At 38.2% G+C, this 18,828-nt stretch overlaps 2 protein-coding genes and 5 pseudogenes across 6 annotated transcripts; 6 read left to right on the top strand and 1 right to left on the bottom strand.

Moving 5' to 3' along the window:
- Positions 1–368: 368 nt before the first annotated feature.
- LOC104729270 (F-box/kelch-repeat protein At4g39560 pseudogene) lies at positions 369–1,963 on the top strand (annotated as a pseudogene).
- Positions 1,964–2,070: 107 nt separating this feature from the next.
- On the top strand, positions 2,071–3,505 carry LOC104729269 (F-box/kelch-repeat protein At4g39550 pseudogene; annotated as a pseudogene). Its single transcript, XR_015574542.1, has one exon. The product of XR_015574542.1 is annotated as an F-box/kelch-repeat protein At4g39550 pseudogene (transcript).
- Positions 3,506–3,520: 15 nt separating this feature from the next.
- On the bottom strand, positions 3,521–6,131 carry LOC104729268 (shikimate kinase 2, chloroplastic). 2 transcript variants are annotated; one of them, XM_010448200.3, is made up of 11 exons: positions 5,883–6,131; positions 5,414–5,612; positions 5,242–5,297; positions 5,052–5,106; positions 4,889–4,961; positions 4,722–4,809; positions 4,487–4,572; positions 4,267–4,399; positions 4,112–4,190; positions 3,960–4,024; positions 3,521–3,866 (listed from the first exon to the last, which is right to left on the bottom strand). In XM_010448200.3, exons 1-11 carry the CDS (start codon positions 6,015–6,017, stop codon positions 3,801–3,803), a joined length of 1,035 nt encoding a protein of 344 aa, XP_010446502.1. In that variant the 5' UTR covers positions 6,018–6,131; the 3' UTR covers positions 3,521–3,800. The 2 variants fall into 2 exon arrangements, with proteins under 2 accessions (XP_010446502.1, XP_010446501.1); XM_010448199.3 differs by having other exon boundaries at positions 5,052–5,115; positions 5,883–6,027.
- Positions 6,132–6,551: 420 nt separating this feature from the next.
- Positions 6,552–9,658, top strand: LOC104729267 (pentatricopeptide repeat-containing protein At4g39530 pseudogene; annotated as a pseudogene). The gene has a single exon (XR_015574767.1). The product of XR_015574767.1 is annotated as a pentatricopeptide repeat-containing protein At4g39530 pseudogene (transcript).
- Positions 9,659–10,715: 1,057 nt separating this feature from the next.
- On the top strand, positions 10,716–14,068 carry LOC104729265 (developmentally-regulated G protein 3). Its single transcript, XM_010448197.3, has 10 exons — positions 10,716–10,987; positions 11,154–11,207; positions 11,607–11,783; positions 12,046–12,117; positions 12,421–12,480; positions 12,559–12,668; positions 12,756–13,055; positions 13,139–13,330; positions 13,439–13,490; positions 13,686–14,068. The coding sequence occupies exons 1-10, from the start codon at positions 10,946–10,948 to the stop codon at positions 13,734–13,736; spliced, it is 1,110 nt and encodes a 369-aa protein (XP_010446499.1). The 5' UTR covers positions 10,716–10,945; the 3' UTR covers positions 13,737–14,068.
- Positions 14,069–14,336: 268 nt separating this feature from the next.
- On the top strand, positions 14,337–16,486 carry LOC104729264 (alkane hydroxylase MAH1 pseudogene; annotated as a pseudogene). The gene has a single exon (XR_015574768.1). The product of XR_015574768.1 is annotated as an alkane hydroxylase MAH1 pseudogene (transcript).
- A 326-nt stretch (positions 16,487–16,812) lies between these two features.
- LOC104729263 (alkane hydroxylase MAH1 pseudogene) lies at positions 16,813–18,615 on the top strand (annotated as a pseudogene).
- Positions 18,616–18,828: the final 213 nt, after the last annotated feature.

The following is an 18,828-nucleotide window of genomic DNA, read 5'->3' as shown; positions in this document are numbered from 1 at the left end:
AACTCTTTAAAAATTTGGTGTTATTGGTTGTGGATTTGTAAAAATTTATCTAAAATCTTGATAAATCTAGTGTTATTGGAGTAAGAGTTTTATAAAGTCATTAAAAGTTTTATGTTATTCAAGTAAAACAAAAGAATCTTGGATTGTTAATGAATTCAAATTTTATGTTATTGGTTTAGGATTTTATATCATTTACTTCATAACAAAAGTCATAAAAACTCTTTCATCAAATAGAAAGATTTTACAATGTTAGAAAAAACAAATCCTAAACCAATACCTAAAAAACATAAAGTCATTAAAAAAATTTCTAAATCCTAAACCAATACCTAATTTATGTTTTGAGGCTCATTAAAATAAAATCAAAAGGATTTCTGATAACTAATTATTTCATCACAAGTCACCACGTAGATATAGGTATATAAATTTGTCCTTATCACACTATATATATTTTATGAATACAATACCTCCGATCACACGGAGTTTCATCAGATTACAGTTTGATTAACGGCGAGTTTCGTACTGCCGATGTCGTTGTCAACTAGATCTTCCGTGGCCATGAACGACGAAGAGCCACCGATTGAGAAGGAGAAGTTGACCGCTCAGGCGTACCCGATTTCGTCACTTCCTGACGATTTGCTATTGAGTATCTTCGCACGCGTCTCGAGAGTGTATTACCCGATTCTCTCTCTCGTCTCCAAGAGCTTTAGATCTCTCATTGCTTCACCTGAGCTTTACGAGACTCGGTCACTCTTAGGCCGCACCGAGAGTTGTCTCTATGTGTGCTTAAAGCTCCCTCCTGACTTTAACACAACTTGGTTCACCCTCTGCCGGAGACCGGATCAGACCCATAAGAAGCAGAAGAAGTCAATGGGAAGAAATCTTTTGGTTCCAATCCCATCTCTAGAATCTCCTCCTGTGCACTCGTCCAATCTCGTGGCGGTTGGCTCCAAAATCTACAACATTGGCGGGGATGCAAAATCTTCGTCTACCGTCTCGATCCTGGACTGCAAGTCTCATACTTGGTGTGAGGCTCCAAGCATGCTGGTGGAGCGGTCTTATCCAGTTTCCAATGTTATTGATGGAAAGATATACGTAGCAGGAGGATGTGAAGAAGAGTGCAAGTCCTCCAACTGGATCGAGGTTTTTGACTCAAAAAAGCAAACTTGGGAGCTTGTGTCGTGCCCTCTTGTAGATGGATGGGTAACTCATACACGCAAGAGCGCAGTAATTGATGGAAATATATTTATGTTTGCGCGTTTATGTGCGGGTCTCGCTTACATGCCAAAAGAAGATAGATGGGAAGCCTTAAGTGTGCTTACTTCTTTTGAGTTAGAATGGGAATCACTTTGTTATTGCGTTGTAGATAACGTTCTTTATTGTTACGATAAAGGAATCATATGGTACAACCCTAAGGTAGGAAGCTGGTTTAAATTGAAGAGTTTGATAGGACTACCCAAATTTGATGATCATGTTGGTGTCAAAGTCAAAATGGCTGAATATGGTGGAAAGATGGTGATCTTTTGGGACAAGTATCTTCCTTCTTGGGGCTATAAGAAGAATAAGGTGATTTGGTGTGCAGTCAAGAGATTCGTGGGAGTCGAGAGATTTTGGGGAAGGTTGAGTGGCTTGATGCTGTGCTTACAGTCCCCGAGAAATATAAATTCGTGTCTGCTCTTTCTGCTACTGTTTGATTAATCAACTCAATTCTGAATCTTGAATGAATGGCGCAGCTTAGAAGAAGATTAGTTTTTAGATTGCGTCGGGGAGCATGAACATATCGTGTTGTGAGACTGACTACTATAAACCAAATTTTCTTACAAGTTTTTTTACTGCATTGGTTGAATACTTTGTAAGATCTGTTATTACAAAACTCTTTGTAATTTGCAAAGGCTTTTGCTTCCTTGCTTCAAAAGTTCCTTCGTTGCATTTCACCCTAAAATTGTTTCTATAGTTTACGTTGAAATTATGATTTAAGGCCCATTAAGAAACTAAAAACGTAAATGATTTTGGTACCCATTTCTAAATTGGGCCCATAATTTAATTCTTAATAATCGAATTAAGCACACGCGCTTCAGAACAAAAAAACCCCGGAGGTTGATCAACGGCGATTTCGTCTCTCTCTCTCGCCGATGTCGTCTCCAGAGAAGAAGAGGAGGAGGAAGAAGAAGAAGCCGTCGCTTATACTCCCGCAATCGACGACTCCAAATCCTTCACTTCCCGATGATTTGGTACTGAGCTGCTTAGCACGAGTCCCGAGATTGTATTATCCAACTCTCTCCCTCGTCTCCAAGAGTTTCCGCTCGCTTATTGCATCACCGGAGCTTTACAAGATCCGGTCCTCTTTAAACCGAACCGAGTCTTGTCTCTATGTGTGTATACAAGATGGAGATGATGACCCTAACCCTAAGTGGTTCACTCTCTGCCTGAAACCTAATCGAACTCTAACCAATGATGAGGACCTCATCGAGAAGAAGAAGAAGAAGAAGAAGAAGTCAAGTGGGTATGCTTTGGCGGTAATCCCAGTTCTCCATTCTCGTGGTGTGCACTGGTCAGGTCTCGTTGCGGTTGGTTCTAACATCTACAACATTGGCGGACCCATCGACCAAGAAGTAGGACATTCCTCTAGCGTCTCGATCTTGGACTGTCAGTCTCACACGTGGGGCGAAGGTCCAAGCATGCGGGTAGAGAGGAACTATCCAGCGGCCAATTTGCTTGATGGAAAGATATATATGACAGGAGGCTGCAAAGACTGCAGCAATGCATCTAACTGGATGGAGGTTTTCGATCCCAAAAGACAAACTTGGGAGCCTGTCTTGAGCCCTGGTGCAGAGATTGGTGGTTGTAGTGTGCATAAAAGCGCAGTGGTTGATGGAGAGATCTTATTTGCAAACTCTAGAGGTTTGATTTACAACCCCAAGGAAGGTAGATGGAGAAGGATGCCATGGGATATGGATGGGGGTTGGGTTTGGTGGTCTTATTGCGTTGTTGAGAACGTTCTTTACTATTATTACGAGGGAGAGTTTAATTGGTATGACAGTAAGGCAAGACTCTGGAAAACATTGAAGGGTCTGAAAGGACTGCCTAGGTTTGCCAGATATGGTGGGAGGATGGCGGATTATGGTGGAAAGATGGCTGTTTTCTGGGACAAGATTGTGACTTCCAGTGGATGTAAGAAGAAGGAGATTTGGTGCGCGGTGATTGCGCTTGAAAGACGCGACGGTGAAGAGATTTGGGGGAAGGTCGAGTGGCATGACGCAGTGCATACAGTTCCCTTGTCATATAAAGTGGTCTATGCTCTCTCCCCTACCGTTTGATGAATGTATAATTCACCGGTTGGTGGTTGTTGGTATTGTTGTATCATTTTGTTGGATGACTGTGTCTTTTGTTTTTAGCGTTAAGGTGCGTAGACATCATTTCACCTGTAAAACTTTGATGCTTAAGCTTATTTTGTGCTGCTAAAGACCTATGTAACTCTGTTTTGGTTGAATAGAAAGTTCTCTTCTTACATGGGAAGAACAAGTAAATCAAGAAATACACTTTTGATTGAAGAGTGTTTGGTCGTCTATTACACATAACTGGCTTTCTCTTTTCTTGATGACTAGCTGATGAAGTTGTTGCACAAGGGCTTCTTATTATAAAATACAAATTTCCTCTTCTTTTTTTTTGGCCAAGAGGAAACGAAAACAATGTGATCAAATATAGTATTATTATTCATTTATATACAACACTCAAAACTAGGCACAACTAAGCTCTGATAACACGTTTGATGAGATTTTGCGGGGACACATGTCATTGTGGAACTAGAGGCCATCGGGTCTAGCTATACCATCTTTGTTGTCTAAATAGCTCTGAACGTGCTCAAAGGCCTGATGATGTATTATTGTGCAGTTAGAGCTAATCAAAACAAACAAACTCCAATGTACACAACTGAATAGGAACAGAGGCGTTCTGAGACTTACCTCAATGGCGATTTCAGTTGGTGTAAGATCTGAGACGCTTTTATAACCGAGCTTCAATGCAATATCTGAACAATACGAGTAAACTAGTCACAAAACAGTAGGGGCTGAGATTGTGTAAAGCTACAGAAACTGAAAAGTGGAAAGGACCATACTCTCCAAGGAAACTCTCGCGTTGGCATTATTGTATGCTTCACCACGTCCATCCCAAATTTTTGAAAGACGGTTTAAAGCCTATATAAGAAGTCACAAATGATCAAAACCACTGAGAAAAGCTTAACCTGTGTTAACTTAACAATAATAGTACTACCGCTGTGTATATGTCTTCTGACTCATCATCATGTAATAATGGTCTTGAATCAGTTCCTACCGCAGCAATTCTATGCGCTAAGACTTCTAAAGGAACATCTAGCCAAATGCTAATACCTTTATGCATATACTTCCTGTGTACCAAATGGTAATATAAAGAGGCATTGTTACCAAATGATCTGAGTTTCACATTATACATCACTATTGAGAAGAAAACGAACCAATTGATGGGTCTTATGACAGCACCTCCCCCGGTCGAAACAACAACTTGATGATACGTCAAAGAGAGCTTTTTTAGTGCCTCGGTCTAGAAAGAAAGCATGTGGTGAAATTAGCAGCAAGAATAATCAAAGAAGCACCGAAGAAGAATTCAACACAGCAGAATTAGCAGCAGGATTTATTGGTAACACAATCTATCTACAACTATAGAGAAATGTTAGGGGAAGAACCACCAACCTCTTTTTCTCTGAAAACACTCTCACCGAAATGCTCAAATATCTCAGCAACAGAAGTTCCATTCATCGCTTGCTCGATCAAAGTGTCACTGGGACATTTACAAAACAATGTTTAAGCTCATCTAAAGCTCAATAGACACACTTGAAAATGGGCAGATAAGTATATACCTATCAAACAATGTATAACCAAGTGCTCCTGCCATAATCTTTCCCACTGTGGTCTTCCCGGAACCCATCATTCCTAACAAATTCACGAGGAAATTGTTCAACTACCAGAATACATGAGAAGCTAAAACAAGACGCAAATTAAGGAAGAGACAAGGAAACTGACCAACAAGATAAATAGATCGTCCATTTAAATATGGTTTAACCTCTTCAGCTTTTCTCTGCAGAAGCTAATATAGTCCATTTTCAACATTAAACGTTGATAGAAAAAGGTAGAAGAGATAGCACACAACATCTAAACCATTTCACTAAAGACTGAAAAGTCTTGATGAAATCACAGAAGAGTATTAACTTGCCTTCAAAATCTGTTCTTCATCAGATGGAGAATGAAGAAGACTTCCAGTTTCCAACACTGCAACAAAAAAATTTAAAAGAAAAATAAAGATGGAGGAAACACATCTCTTGTGTCATCAAAACAAGATACAACCGAATCATATAGAAAGATTCATGCTTTTTTGTGAGAAGAACCTGAGGAGTTGTTATCAGAAACAGATCTTAGTCGATGGTCCCTTCTCTTGTCAAGAGCTAAAGAAACAACTTTAAGCCTTTTATCTTCGTTAAATCTCAGTGAATACCTCAGAGAACCACGAGGCTTCCCTTCAAAAGTCCTCAAATCAATCCATGATGAGCACTGAAACCTCTGAATAGTAGCTACTTCCATATTATTCTGGAAATGCACAGTACAACAATTCAAACTCTATAAAGAAAAAAAAAGCCAAAATCTTTTGGATTCAGCAATTTTTCTTTCTTTGCAAAGAATCAAGAACTCATCTTCAAAGCCAAAATAACATCAATGGAACCATTTCCTTACAAAAATGGATTTAAAATATAAAAACACACTAATTTTATGGCTATCATAACTAATACAAATTCAGTATAAACAATGAATGCAGAGACAAATGAAAACGGAGACTGGAGAATGTATAAAAGGGTTCACCTTTTTTTTTGTCAACGGCGGAGCAAGAAGACACGAGGAGAGGCACAGACTCTCTCTCAATCTCTCTCTTTTTATTGGCGTAAATGAGTACTCTACTTTACTAGATTTATGTGTTTTAAATATTCTCTCGGTCATTGTATAATGATGATTATTAAACAGAAATACATGTAAGAGAGGTAGGTGAAAAACTGAAAATTCCAATATTTATGTTTATTTATGCCTAGTCAATTATCATGTATTTAATTTGAATAAGACCATAAGATATTGCTTCTTATATATGTGATATTTGTCCATATTATTGTGAGTCTCACAAAATTTTCTATATGAGTGTTTTTTTTATGTACCACATGATCCTTCATGGTCATTGGTAGTAATTTATTTCCTAATGTTTTCATACATTTAAAAGATTGAAAAAGGATAATTATCTCTATGGCAAAAATGTAATTTTGGTAGGTGAGACGTGGAATTTAGAATTAAATAATGAATGGGCCCATCCAATATGTACGAGGTAGGCCCATCAAAATCTAACTGTTCATCCAACCAACCCTCATCTATCCAATTTCTGTCATTTTGATGTTTGGTAGTATGACTGTCTCCCGTTTTTATTTATCTGATCCAACATCCTTTCTTCGCTTATAACAAAAAAACGGCAGCATGTTTCTCAATGATCTACGCGGCAGCACGCGCTCTTCTTCTCTTTTTCAGTCTCAGTAAGTCAGTATGATGAGAAGCTATGGGAGTTGGCGTAAACTGCAAGGAACTATACGTTTCTACTCTTCTTCTTCTGCCTCGGGTCTATTGGACTTTGTTAACCTAGACTTTCCTTCTACGATAGGAATCCGAGGAAGGCGCGATTTTGCTCGTCTCTTGCAGCTGCGTGCGTCCGATGATCCTATGCTTCTCTATCACAACAATGTAGTTCATGGTCAGGTTATTGTTTCGGGTCTTGGGTCAGATACGTATCTTTGCAATATCCTGCTAAATTTGTATTCGAAATCTGGTGGTATGGTTTATGCACGTAAGGTGTTTGAGAAAATGCCCGAGAGAAATTTGATTACTTGGTCTACCATGGTTTCAGCTTGTAACCATCATGGGTTTTATGAGGAGTCTTTGTTTGTTTTCTTACAATTCTGGAGAAGTAGGGAAAACAGTCCCAACGAATATATTTTGTCGAGTTTTATCCAAGCTTGCTCAGGGTTAGATGGTGGTACTGGTCGTTTGATGGTTTTTCAATTACAGAGTTTTCTTGTAAAGAGTGGGTTTGATAGGGATGTTTATGTTGGCACCTTGTTGATTGATTTCTATCTAAAGGAAGGTAATATAGATTATGCAAAGCTTGTATTTGATGCTTTACCAGATAAATCTACAGTTACTTGGACGACAATGATCAGTGGGTGTGTCAAAATGGGAAGAAGCTACGTTTCGTTACAGCTCTTCTACCAACTAATGGAAGGTAATGTTGTTCCAGATGGTTATATCCTTTCTACGGTTCTAAGTGCCTGTTCAATACTTCCGTTTCTTGAAGGGGGGAAGCAGATTCATGCACACATATTAAGATTTGGACATGAGATAGATGCCTCACTGATGAATGTGCTTATAGATTCTTATGTGAAGTGTGGCAGAGTTACAGCTGCTCGTAAGCTTTTTGATGGAATGCCGAATAAAAACGTCATTTCATGGACCACATTGCTGTCTGGTTTTAAGCAGAACTCTCTTCATAAGGAAGCCATGGAATTGTTCACCAGTATGGCAAAGTTCGGTTTGGAGCCGGATATTTATGCTTGCTCTAGCATACTCACATCGTGTGCCTCAATTCAAGCTTTGGAATATGGAAGACATGTTCATGCTTACACTATCAAAGCCAATCTTGGCAATGATAGCTATGTGACTAACAGCTTGATTGACATGTATGCGAAATGTGATTGTTTGGCCGATGCCAGAAAAGTTTTTGATATTTTCGGTTCAGATGACGTGGTTTTGTTTAATGCAATGATTGAAGGTTACTCGAGACTTGGGACACAATGGGAATTACGGGAAGCATTGGATATCTTTCGTAATATGAGGTTCAGATTGATTCGACCTAGCCTATTGACTTTTGTTAGCCTTCTACGTGCATCTGCTTCTTTAACAAGCTTGGGACTGAGTAAACAAATTCATGGATTGATGTTCAAATATGGGGTTAACTTAAATATATTTGCTGGAAGCGCTTTGATTGATGTTTACTCAAATTGCTACTGTCTCAAGGATTCTAGGCTTGTGTTTGATGAAATGAAAGAGAAGGATCTTGTTATCTGGAATTCAATGTTTTCAGGTTATATTCAACAATCAGAGAATGAAGAAGCTCTCAGTCTGTTTTTGGAATTACAGTTATCAAGAGAAAGACCCGATGAATTTACTTTTGCCGACATGGTTACAGCAGCTGGCAACCTAGCAAGTCTTCAGTTGGGTCAAGAGTTCCATTGTCAGCTTCTGAAAAGAGGTTTAGAACGTAATGCGTATATAACAAATGCTCTACTAGATATGTACGCCAAATGTGGTAGTCCCGAAGACGCTCATAAGGCTTTTGGTTCAGCAGCTTCAAGAGATGTGGTTTGTTGGAACTCTGTCATCTCGTCTTATTCGAATCATGGAGAAGGCAGAAAAGCTATTCGGATGCTTGAGAAAATGATAAATGAGGGAATAGAGCCTAACTACATCACCTTTGTGGGAATTTTGTCAGCTTGTAGCCATGCTGGTCTTGTAGAAGATGGTCTTAAGCAATTTGAGTTAATGCTTCGATTTGGAATTGAACCAGAAACTGAACACTATGTTTGTATGGTATCTCTTTTAGGCCGTGCTGGTAGATTGAACGAGGCAAGGGAGTTGATTAAGAAAATGCCGACAAAACCAGCTGCTATAGTATGGAGGAGTTTGCTGAGTGGATGTGCAAAGGCCGGAAACGTCGAATTAGCTGAACATGCTGCTGAAATGGCTATTTTGTCTGATCCAAAGGATAGTGGATCGTTTACGTTGCTTTCTAATATATATGCGTCGAAGGGTATGTGGAGTGAAGCAAAGAAGGTAAGAGAAAGAATGAAGTTTGAAGGTGTTGTGAAAGAACCTGGACGTAGTTGGATTTTGATTGATAACGAGGTGAACATCTTTTTGTCCAAGGATAAATCTCACCTCAAGGCTAATCAGATTTACGAAGTATTAGACGATTTGCGTGTACAGATCAAAGGGGCTAGTTAGCTAACTACTATACAAGAATTCCTTTTCAGATTTTCTATTGAGTGATTGAGTCTGTTTGGTTAAAGACCAATGCAGCTAGAGTTGTCCAGAATCGATATCAGTGATCATAAAGAGGTATCAAGCTGATTGGATCATTGAAGAAAGAGTTAAATCTCTATGTTGATGGAGTTGCTGGAGGTGAGACTAAGTAAGGGTGGTAAAAGAAGCGGATGTAAACAGCTTACAATCAAGACTACACAGTGAAGCGGCCTAGAAAGTAAAAAGATTGGAAGGAAGGAAACACCTTGGAACAACAACTACAAAAAAAAAAGATAAAGAGAGCATTAAGTAAAACCAAAGGACACCAAAAAAAAAAAGCAGGTAGGCAAGAATAGTCGGCTATCGGGTGCTTAATTTACGTCTCTTAATTTAACGGCGGTTTAACTTCTTTAATTTAAACCGTCTATAGACCCATTAAACTCCACGGTCGTTTAATGACATAATATTAAAAAGCTTATAAACATCTTATAAAAAGATCTCTAATAAAACATTTTGATGTCGTTTAAGTGATGCTCTAATAAAAAAAGTTATAAATCGATAAAAAGATCTCTAATAAAAAAATCTCACTTAAATGTCTCTAATAAATCGATAAAAAGTTATAAAAAAAAGTTATAAATCGATAAAAAGATCTCTAATAAAAAGATCTCACTTAAATGTCTCTAATAAATCGATAAGACATTTTGACAGCATAGAGATGCTCTAATAAAAAAAGTTATAAAAAGCTTAAAAGCTAATATAAAAGGTTATAGGAACTCATTAGATAAAAGATAATAATCATGACAAAAATACACAATAAATAAAATTGACGTGTGCAGGTGGGAAGACATGACATGCAAAAGTTGAAATGACATGCCGGAAGAGCATGTAAATTTACTTTTGATTTACTTTTGATTCGGAGAATCTCCATCGGCAGTGTTGAATTCAACGAGCTGAATAATACTATCGGATTCAATATTCCTAGATTGCATCCAGCTTATCATGCGCTTGCCCATAAGTAATGTCCGTATCTCATGCCCCTGCCCGTCTGTTAACCACAACTCAGCCGTTTCACGTCTCTTAACGACATTAAACGTCGATCTCAACACACACAGCACCGGCATCATTTGTAGTTGGGACCTCGCCTCTCCATTAGCAAGTTTCTCAACTGCTCCTGCCGTCAGATTGATCGCCATCTTATCGAAATAATAAACAAAAACTGAAAAAAGAAACAACCTTTGGGATGCGTCAACCTAGAAAGTAAATGATACGAAAGCAAATGCAATCTCGAGAAGAAGAGCTCAAAGATAACAGAGCTAGCAAAGAGGCAACTTTACCCCGGTTCGGTTGTCAGTTGCTTCTTATCACCTAAACCGGTTTGAGGGAGAAGTTGTAATGTTGACCAAGAAAAAGAAAATAGAATTTGGTGAACCCGATTTTAGAATTCAGCTAAACCGATAAACCAATTCAAAACAGTATTATTATTTAAATCAAACTAAATCCTCAATCTGTTCCAATTTTTTTTTAAACCGGAAACCAAATTGGACATGTAGTTGTTGTTATATAGGCCCAAGAAGTTGTTGGATCAGGCCGAGTTCTAGACAGTTCTGTTCAAGTTTTGGTTTTGTCGTAATCAGGTGGGAGAAACGAAAACCCTCGGGAATCATCATCACCTCTGGTTCTTTCTCGTCCGTCGTCACTTTTTTTTACCTCAGATTCCGGTGTCCTTCTTCCTTTCACTACTCCCGTTTAACCTCTCTACCTTGAAGTTGTCTCCGTGAGCGCTCTCTCTCTCTCTCTGCTTTGACTGTGCAACCATGTCGACCATTATGCAGAAGATCAAAGAAATTGAAGATGAGGTAATCTTTCAATCCTCCTCTGATTATTCAATATTTGGATTCATAGAACTGTAAATCCGATATATTTCTTATTCTTAGTTAGTTTTGAATCAAAGAAATGATTAATTGTTTTTATAATCTGTATGACTCACAAGTACGAGGTTATTTTTTTGTGTTTATGTCGCAGATGGCCAAAACACAGAAGAATAAAGCTACTTCTCATCATCTGGGTTTGTTAAAGGTAAATTTTTTCACATAGCTGAGAATTTTGTTGTTGCTTAGCTTTTGGAATCGTTTTTTGTATCTTTGAGAGTGGGAGTGAGATTGAATAGTTTAGGTGTTTTTGATGAATATTGTAACTCCTGGTTGAAATCGTATAAGCTCCCAAATCATGAAATAAGCACAAGGATGAATTATTATCTACGGACATGATCTCTTGTGAATTTCCTTTTTATCAAACAATTTGCTGAATATTGTAACTCCTGGTTGAAATCATATGAGCTTCCCAAATTGTTTCATGAAAGCTAACTACTAGTAGGCAAGCAGGCAGGAAATATCATTCCATATCGATTGTAGAAGTTGTTGCTTTTTCCCGCACCATTAGTAGCTTCTCTTTTAATTTGATTGGTCCGTTTTGTAGGCCAAACTTGCTAAGCTACGGAGGGACCTTCTTGCACCACCTACCAAAGGTGCTGGTGGTGGTGCTGGTGAAGGTTTTGATGTGACTAAAAGTGGAGATTCTCGAGTTGGACTTGTTGGGTTTCCTTCTGTTGGAAAATCAACGCTCTTGAACAAGCTGACTGGAACTTTTTCCGAGGTTTGTAGTTATTTATTAAGAATATTGAACTTCCTTTTTTTTTTCTTGTTGTAATTGGAGTTTTTGAAACTTACCACGTATCCAAGTCATCCTATTTCTAAGTTCTTTTTGACCAAATTCATGTGCAATATCACTTATGAGGCAAGACTGAACGGGTGATAGTCTTGTCTTGGATATAGATGAAACATAAATCTTGGAACTAGGTCTGTATGTTTGGCTGATACTCTATTTTTCTGAGGGTACATGCACTATGTTTTTTCAGGTTGCTTCTTATGAGTTCACGACTTTGACATGCATTCCTGGTGTTATTACATATCGTGGAGCTAAAATCCAGGTATGGTATCTACATCTATGCGTCTGTTGTTAATGTGTTGTTTGTTGGAGAGATAATTCTTGATTGTCCAATTGTTTCCTATGTCTTGGTAATTTGTGAAACACAATGAAATCCTTGCCTTTTTATATGCCATGTCCTAACCTGTAATTCTCGTTTTTCGAGTCTCACTTATATAATTGACATGTATTTTGCTTGAATGACTTCTTGGTGCTTAGATTAAGCTCAGAACGACATGTAATTTATTTATTGGACGTTAATGCTAATACTCTTTTCTATGTCCCCTTTAATGTAATGGGCTTGCAGTTATTAGATCTTCCCGGTATTATTGAGGGTGCTAAAGACGGAAAAGGTAGAGGACGACAGGTAAGTCGTGTATAAATCTCTTGAGTATTTCATAATTTGACCCTTTTTTTATCATATTTGACACTTTACTGTTTCCAGGTTATAAGTACTGCTAGGACATGCAACTGCATCTTAATCGTTCTCGATGCCATAAAGCCAATTACTCACAAGCGTCTCATTGAAAAAGAGCTCGAAGGATTTGGAATAAGGTATAAATTGCTTATATAACAACCTTCATACACCGTAATAGTTTCTGGTAAGGCAGTCTGACTCAATCGTGTACTGATGCTATTTAGGTTGAACAAGGAACCACCAAATTTGACGTTTAGGAAAAAAGACAAAGGTGGTATCAATCTAACTTCTACAGTCACTTGCACACACCTTGACCTCGACACTGTCAAGGCGATTTGCGGTGAGTACAGGATGCACAACGCTGACATCACCCTGCGCTACGATGCAACTGCTGATGACCTCATTGACGTCATCGAGGGAAGTCGGATATATATGCCCTGTATCTACGCTGTCAACAAGATCGATCAAATCACACTAGAGGAGCTTGAAATTTTGGACAAACTTCCTCATTACTGTCCTATCAGGTAAATGTTGTTAAATTACAGGCAGGAGGATTGACATTTAGATTATTATTTTTTCCCCTCATTGAGATATAATAATCATGCAGTGCGCATCTGGAGTGGAATCTTGACGGTCTTCTGGATAAGATATGGGAATACTTGGATTTAACTCGAATCTACACAAAACCGAAGGCAATGAATCCAGATTATGATGATCCGGTTATCTTATCTTCCAAGAAGAGAACAGTAGAGGACTTTTGCGTCCGGATTCACAAAGACATGCTTAAACAATTCAAGTAGTAAGTAACTGAAAGCTTATCATTGTTCTGTTTCTCTTTTAAATGGTTTCTTGCTCAAGAGCATCATTGCTCATGAGTACGTACTTAACTTATGATCTCACGATGCAGCGCTTTGGTTTGGGGTTCAAGTGCGAAACACAAGCCACAGAGAGTTGGAAAGGTTAGTTTTGTTGCAAATTAAGCAAAAATTGCCAAGATTTTCATAGTTACTATAGACTCTTGGGATGGGCCTTGCAATAGTTACAATATCCCTTGACTGAAATATTCTTGGGTAAATTCTTTAATATCATTACAATATCCCTGACTAACTATTGCTGTCTTGACATGGTATTTATGTATGGGAAACACACCTCAGGAACATGAGCTCGAGGATGAGGATGTTGTTCAGATCGTGAAAAAGATATGATTTATTTCCAGAGAAGTCAAGAGAGCAACCAAAGTAGCCATAATGAGATCTTCTATTGGTTGGTTTACTCCTCAGCTTATCCTTTTTAATGTATCAGACAGAGACGGAATCCTGTCTCTGTGTCTGCACCCTTTTTTGTCTTTTTTGGAGACTTTTTTTGGTTATATCCGTTTCCAAGTAATAGCATGTGATAGATGTTGTCGGAACCCCCTCATATTATTGTGTTTGCCTAGTAGTACTATTAGGTAGATTTTCTCTTTGTTTTTTTTTTAAAAAAAAATTCTTCATTGAAGTGACCAGGTCTTATTATTAGTATTATCATCTCTTAATTAGTTGTTTTGTCATTAAATGTTAATTTAAAGATTAGAATTACTTGTACTGTTGATTGATTAAGAAGATTTAACGACATTAACAAGAAGTTGAGATTTGGAAAACTACTAGAACGAGAACGACCTTCATTGCTGTGGCAGTGACTGGGACCAGTGAATTCTGATTGCACGACCTTGATTTGTCTATCCTCTCTAAAAGTTGTTTGTCCTTTAATGTCTGAAATTGTAAGATTAGTGGACCCTTTTTGTGATCTCCCATCAATTCGTCTCAGCCATCTGTGTGGTTAGTAGTTAGCCAAGGACATCAACGTATTTTATGATTGCAGAGCGGGTCAGATTTAACTTTTTTTTTTTTTTGAAATTAGGTCAGATTTAACAGTTACGACAGCTGTTATTATTACTTTTTAGATATAAACATGTTTCCTTTTCTTGATTTTATTGTAACCAACGTTTTCAGTAGTATGTACAACGTTTCATTATATTTCATAATTTGTTTTACCTTTTGGCTAACTATTTTTTTTCCCGAATCCTGTCCATCGAGGTAAAAACTAAAATTGTACGCATTGAAACTCTACTTTTGAATTCTTAAAGGTTAAAGTTTAGTTACTCTAAAACAGTAAAATTGTAACTTGATAAGTTTGATAACTGTAAGGTTAAAGTTGGTTGCATTTAACCATCGTGCTTTATAGTGCGTGTATATAATCAAGTTCCTTGAACACTCAAAAAAGGAACCATCACCATATTGTGTCTGTAAGATCAATCTCCTAACCTTCTGTGATGGCTTCTATAAGCTTACTTGACGTTTCCATAGCAATTATTTGCCTTGTCTTGTTCCGTTGCTTGTTCTTCAAAAAACGTAAAGATCATGCTTTTCGGAGCTGGCCAGTTCTCGGGATGTTTCCAGGCTTCCTGCTGGAGCTCCATCGCATCTACGACTTCGGTGTGGAGATTTTTGAAAGCGCCGACTTAACCTTTCTATTTACGGGACCGTGGTTCACTGGAATGGATATGTTGTTCACAGTTGATCCAGCTAACATTCACTACATATTGAGCTCAAACTTCTCCAACTATACCAAGGGAGCCGACTTTAAAGAAGTCTTTGATGTTTTTGGAGAAATGATCTTCAGTTCGGACGGGGAGCTATGGAAGAATCAAAGAAAAGCTGCTCAATACATGCTTAACCATCAAGGCTTTCAAAAGCTATCAATGAGTACAACGAGGCGTAAACTCTACGACGGTCTTGTTCCTCTTTTGGATCAGTGCTGCGAGGAAGAGAAGGTCGTGGACTTGCAAGAAGTGTTTAAAAGATTCACTTTCGATACAACTTTTTTTCTTGTTACCGGGTGTGATCCTAAATCTCTCTCCATTGAAATGCCTGAAGTCGAATATGCTAAAGCTCTTGACGATCTTGGAGAAGGGATTTTTTATAGGCACATTAAACCAAAGTTCTTGTGGAAGCTGCAAAACCTGTTCGGGCTTGGACAAGAGAAGAGGATGACCAAAGCTGATGCCACTTTTGATCGCGTTTCTGCGAAGTACATATCAGCTAAGAGAGAAGAGATAAGATCAAAAGGGATTGCTCATCATCACTCAGATGGTGAAAGTGAGGATCTTTTGTCATCTCACATAAAGCTTGATACAACCAAGTACGAGCTCTTGAAACCGAGTGAGGATAAGTTCCTCAGAGACACCATCTTGGCTTTCAACCTAGCTGGGAGAGACACAATGGCTTCTGCTCTGTCTTGGTTCTTCTGGCTTCTCTCTCAAAACCCTCAAGTTGTAACAAAGATTCGTAAAGAGATCATCGACAAAAATCTTTCAAAAACTGGAAGTAATGTCCTAGATAACTTAGACAAGTTGGTCTATTTACATGCGGCGTTGTATGAATCAATGAGGCTCTATCCACCGGTTGTCTTCCAACGCAAGTCTCCTATAAAAGCAGATTTGCTTCCAAGTGGGCATAAGGTAGATGCTAACTCAGTCATCATAATCTATCTTTACGGGTTGGGAAGGATGAGAGCGGTTTGGGGAGAAGATGCAACAGAGTTCAAGCCAGAGAGATGGATTTCTGGGACCGGAGGGTTGAGACATTCACCTTCCTTCAAGTTCTTATCGTTTAACGCCGGTCCGAGAACTTGTCCTGGTAAGCAAATAGCTATGACTCTAATGAAGACTCTAGTTGTGGAGATATTGCAAAACTATGATATTAAGGTAATCAAAGGACAAAAGGTTGAGCCAGAATCTGGTCTTATGTTGCATATGAAGCATGGGCTTAAAGTCACAATTACTAAAAGATGTTCAGCTTGATATTCATATGTATAATGCCTTAATCCTTTTTCCCGTTGGACTGAATAAAATCTACCACCAAATTATTGTGGGCTGAAGTGAATGATTTATAATAAAGTCTTCGTATTAATGAAATGAAGTACATTTTTTAATTTTTATAGTTGATCAAATATTCCCTGGTGAGAAAATATTTGATTGATCATCTAAGTTACATCCTCATCAAGTAATCCCTTTGATTCAGTTACTTGTTAATCGAGGAAACTACTCAATGATGATGTTTTGCGCTGGATGATATTAATGTGATCCGTGTTTATAGGAGACGCCTCGCCATTAAATTCCTACTCTTTAAAAATACATATATACGCTCTGTTTCCAGACATCTTTGATGTGAATTGTAAGATAACTCTCTTACTTATTTAGATACACTTACTTGTGAAACAGAGGACTTGAGACCTAGCTCATCTTGTTTATGTGTTATCTATCATTTTTGCATAAATCAAGCTCATTCGTTTTCTCCTTCTCTATCCAAAATCAAATGGCTTCGATCGGCTTCTTTGAAGCATTCATTGCTTTCCTCTGTTTTCTCATATTCTCATACTTTCTCATCAAGAAACCCTTTTATTACTTCCTCATCAAGAAAACCTTACAAAGCTACCCCTGGAACTGGCCGGTTCTTGGGATGTTTCCGGGTCTGCTTGTGAGAATGAACCGGATCTATGACGGCGTGGAGGTTCTCGAGAACTCCAACCTGACGTTCCCATTCAAAGGACCATGGTTCACTGGAATGGATATATTAGTCACGGTTGATCCATCTAATATTCGTCATATAATGAGCTCAAACTTCTCCAACTACATCAAAGGTCCAAAGTTCCAAGAGATTTTTGATGTTTACGGAGACGGGATAATCAACGTAGACGCGGAGCGATGGAATGAACTGAAGAAGTGTTATCAAGCCATGGTCCATCGTCAAGGGTTCCAAAACTTTGCAATAAACACCACGAGAAATAAACTCAAAGACGGACTTTTGCCTCTTTTTAGTCGTTTTGCAGAGGAAGGGACGGTCTTCGACTTGCAGGATGTGTTCCAGAGATTCATGTTCGATACAACCCTAGTTACAGTTACCGGCTCTGATCCTCAATCCCTCTCCATTGAAATGCCAGATGATGAGTTCATGAAAGCTCTCAGAGATGTTGAAGTAACGATCTTGTATAGGCATCTTATACCAAGATTCATATGGAAGCTGCAATACCGGATGGGATTGGGACAAGAGAAGAAGCTGAGAGAAGCTGATGCCACCTTTGAACGTATGTCTGAAAAATACATATCGGCTAAGAGAAATGAAATACGAAAAGGGTTTCATCATGATCATTCCGATAAAAATGGAGAAGCAGAGGATGTTTTAACGTTCTTCATGAAGCTTGATGTAACCAAGTACGAACTCTTGGACCCTATTGATGATAGATTCCTCAGAGATGTCATATTGGGTTTCATTGTTGCGGGGAGAGATACTATTGCATCCTCACTCACTTGGTTCTTCTGGCTTCTGTCTGAAAACCCTAGAGTGGTGGCTAAGATTCACCAAGAGATCAACACAAATCTACCAAGATTTGTCGGAAGTGGTCTGGAGAGACCGTCTCATGACCCCGCAGAGCTGAACAAATTGGTGTATTTACATGGCGCATTGTTAGAATCAATGAGGCTTTACCCACCAATTCCGTTCCAGCGCAAGTCAGCAATCAAACCAGATTTTCTTCCAAGTGGGCATAAAGTGGATGCAGACTCAACGATCATTATCTTTCTCTATGCGATGGGGAGGATGAGAGCGATTTGGGGAGAAGACGCAGCAGAGTTCAAACCAGAGAGATGGGTTTCCGAAACCGGAGGATTAAGACATGAGTCTTCTTACAAGTTCTTTTCATTTAATGCCGGACCAAGAGCTTGTCTTGGTAAGCATATATCTATGATCCAGTTGAAAACGGTGGTTTTGGAGATATTACAAGACTATGACATTGAGGTCCTAAAGGAACAGAAGATTGAGCCATACCCTGGTGTTATTCTTCGTATGAAGAATGGGCTTAACGTCACAGTTAAGAATAGATGCTAATCAATCAGCTTGTAATAACGAGATAGATTAAATCATGTTTCTTATATGATTGATGAAATAAATATATACTAGGATTTAACCCGTGGTACACCACGGGACAATAACTTATTTATTTTTATATATAATTTTATATTTTAAAATGATTGAGTTTCTTTTTCTATATACAGATGTTACATGTTTCTTATATGATTGATGAAATAAATATATATGCATGTTTATGTATTATTACTAGATTAAGACCCGTGCTTAAGCACGGGTTGAAATTCATTTTATTTATATTATATTTTTTATATAAAATATAATTTATATTATTGTTTTAAAAAGTTTTTTTTTGATAAAATATTATGTAATAAAATCATATGCTAAATATGAA

This window comes from Camelina sativa, chromosome 12, assembly GCF_030686135.1.
Source record: "Camelina sativa cultivar CO46 ecotype springtype chromosome 12, ASM3068613v1".
Lineage (NCBI taxonomy): Eukaryota > Viridiplantae > Streptophyta > Magnoliopsida > Brassicales > Brassicaceae > Camelina > Camelina sativa.
Note: the sequence above shows the minus strand (reverse complement) of the source record. Positions and strands in the feature narration are given on the sequence as shown.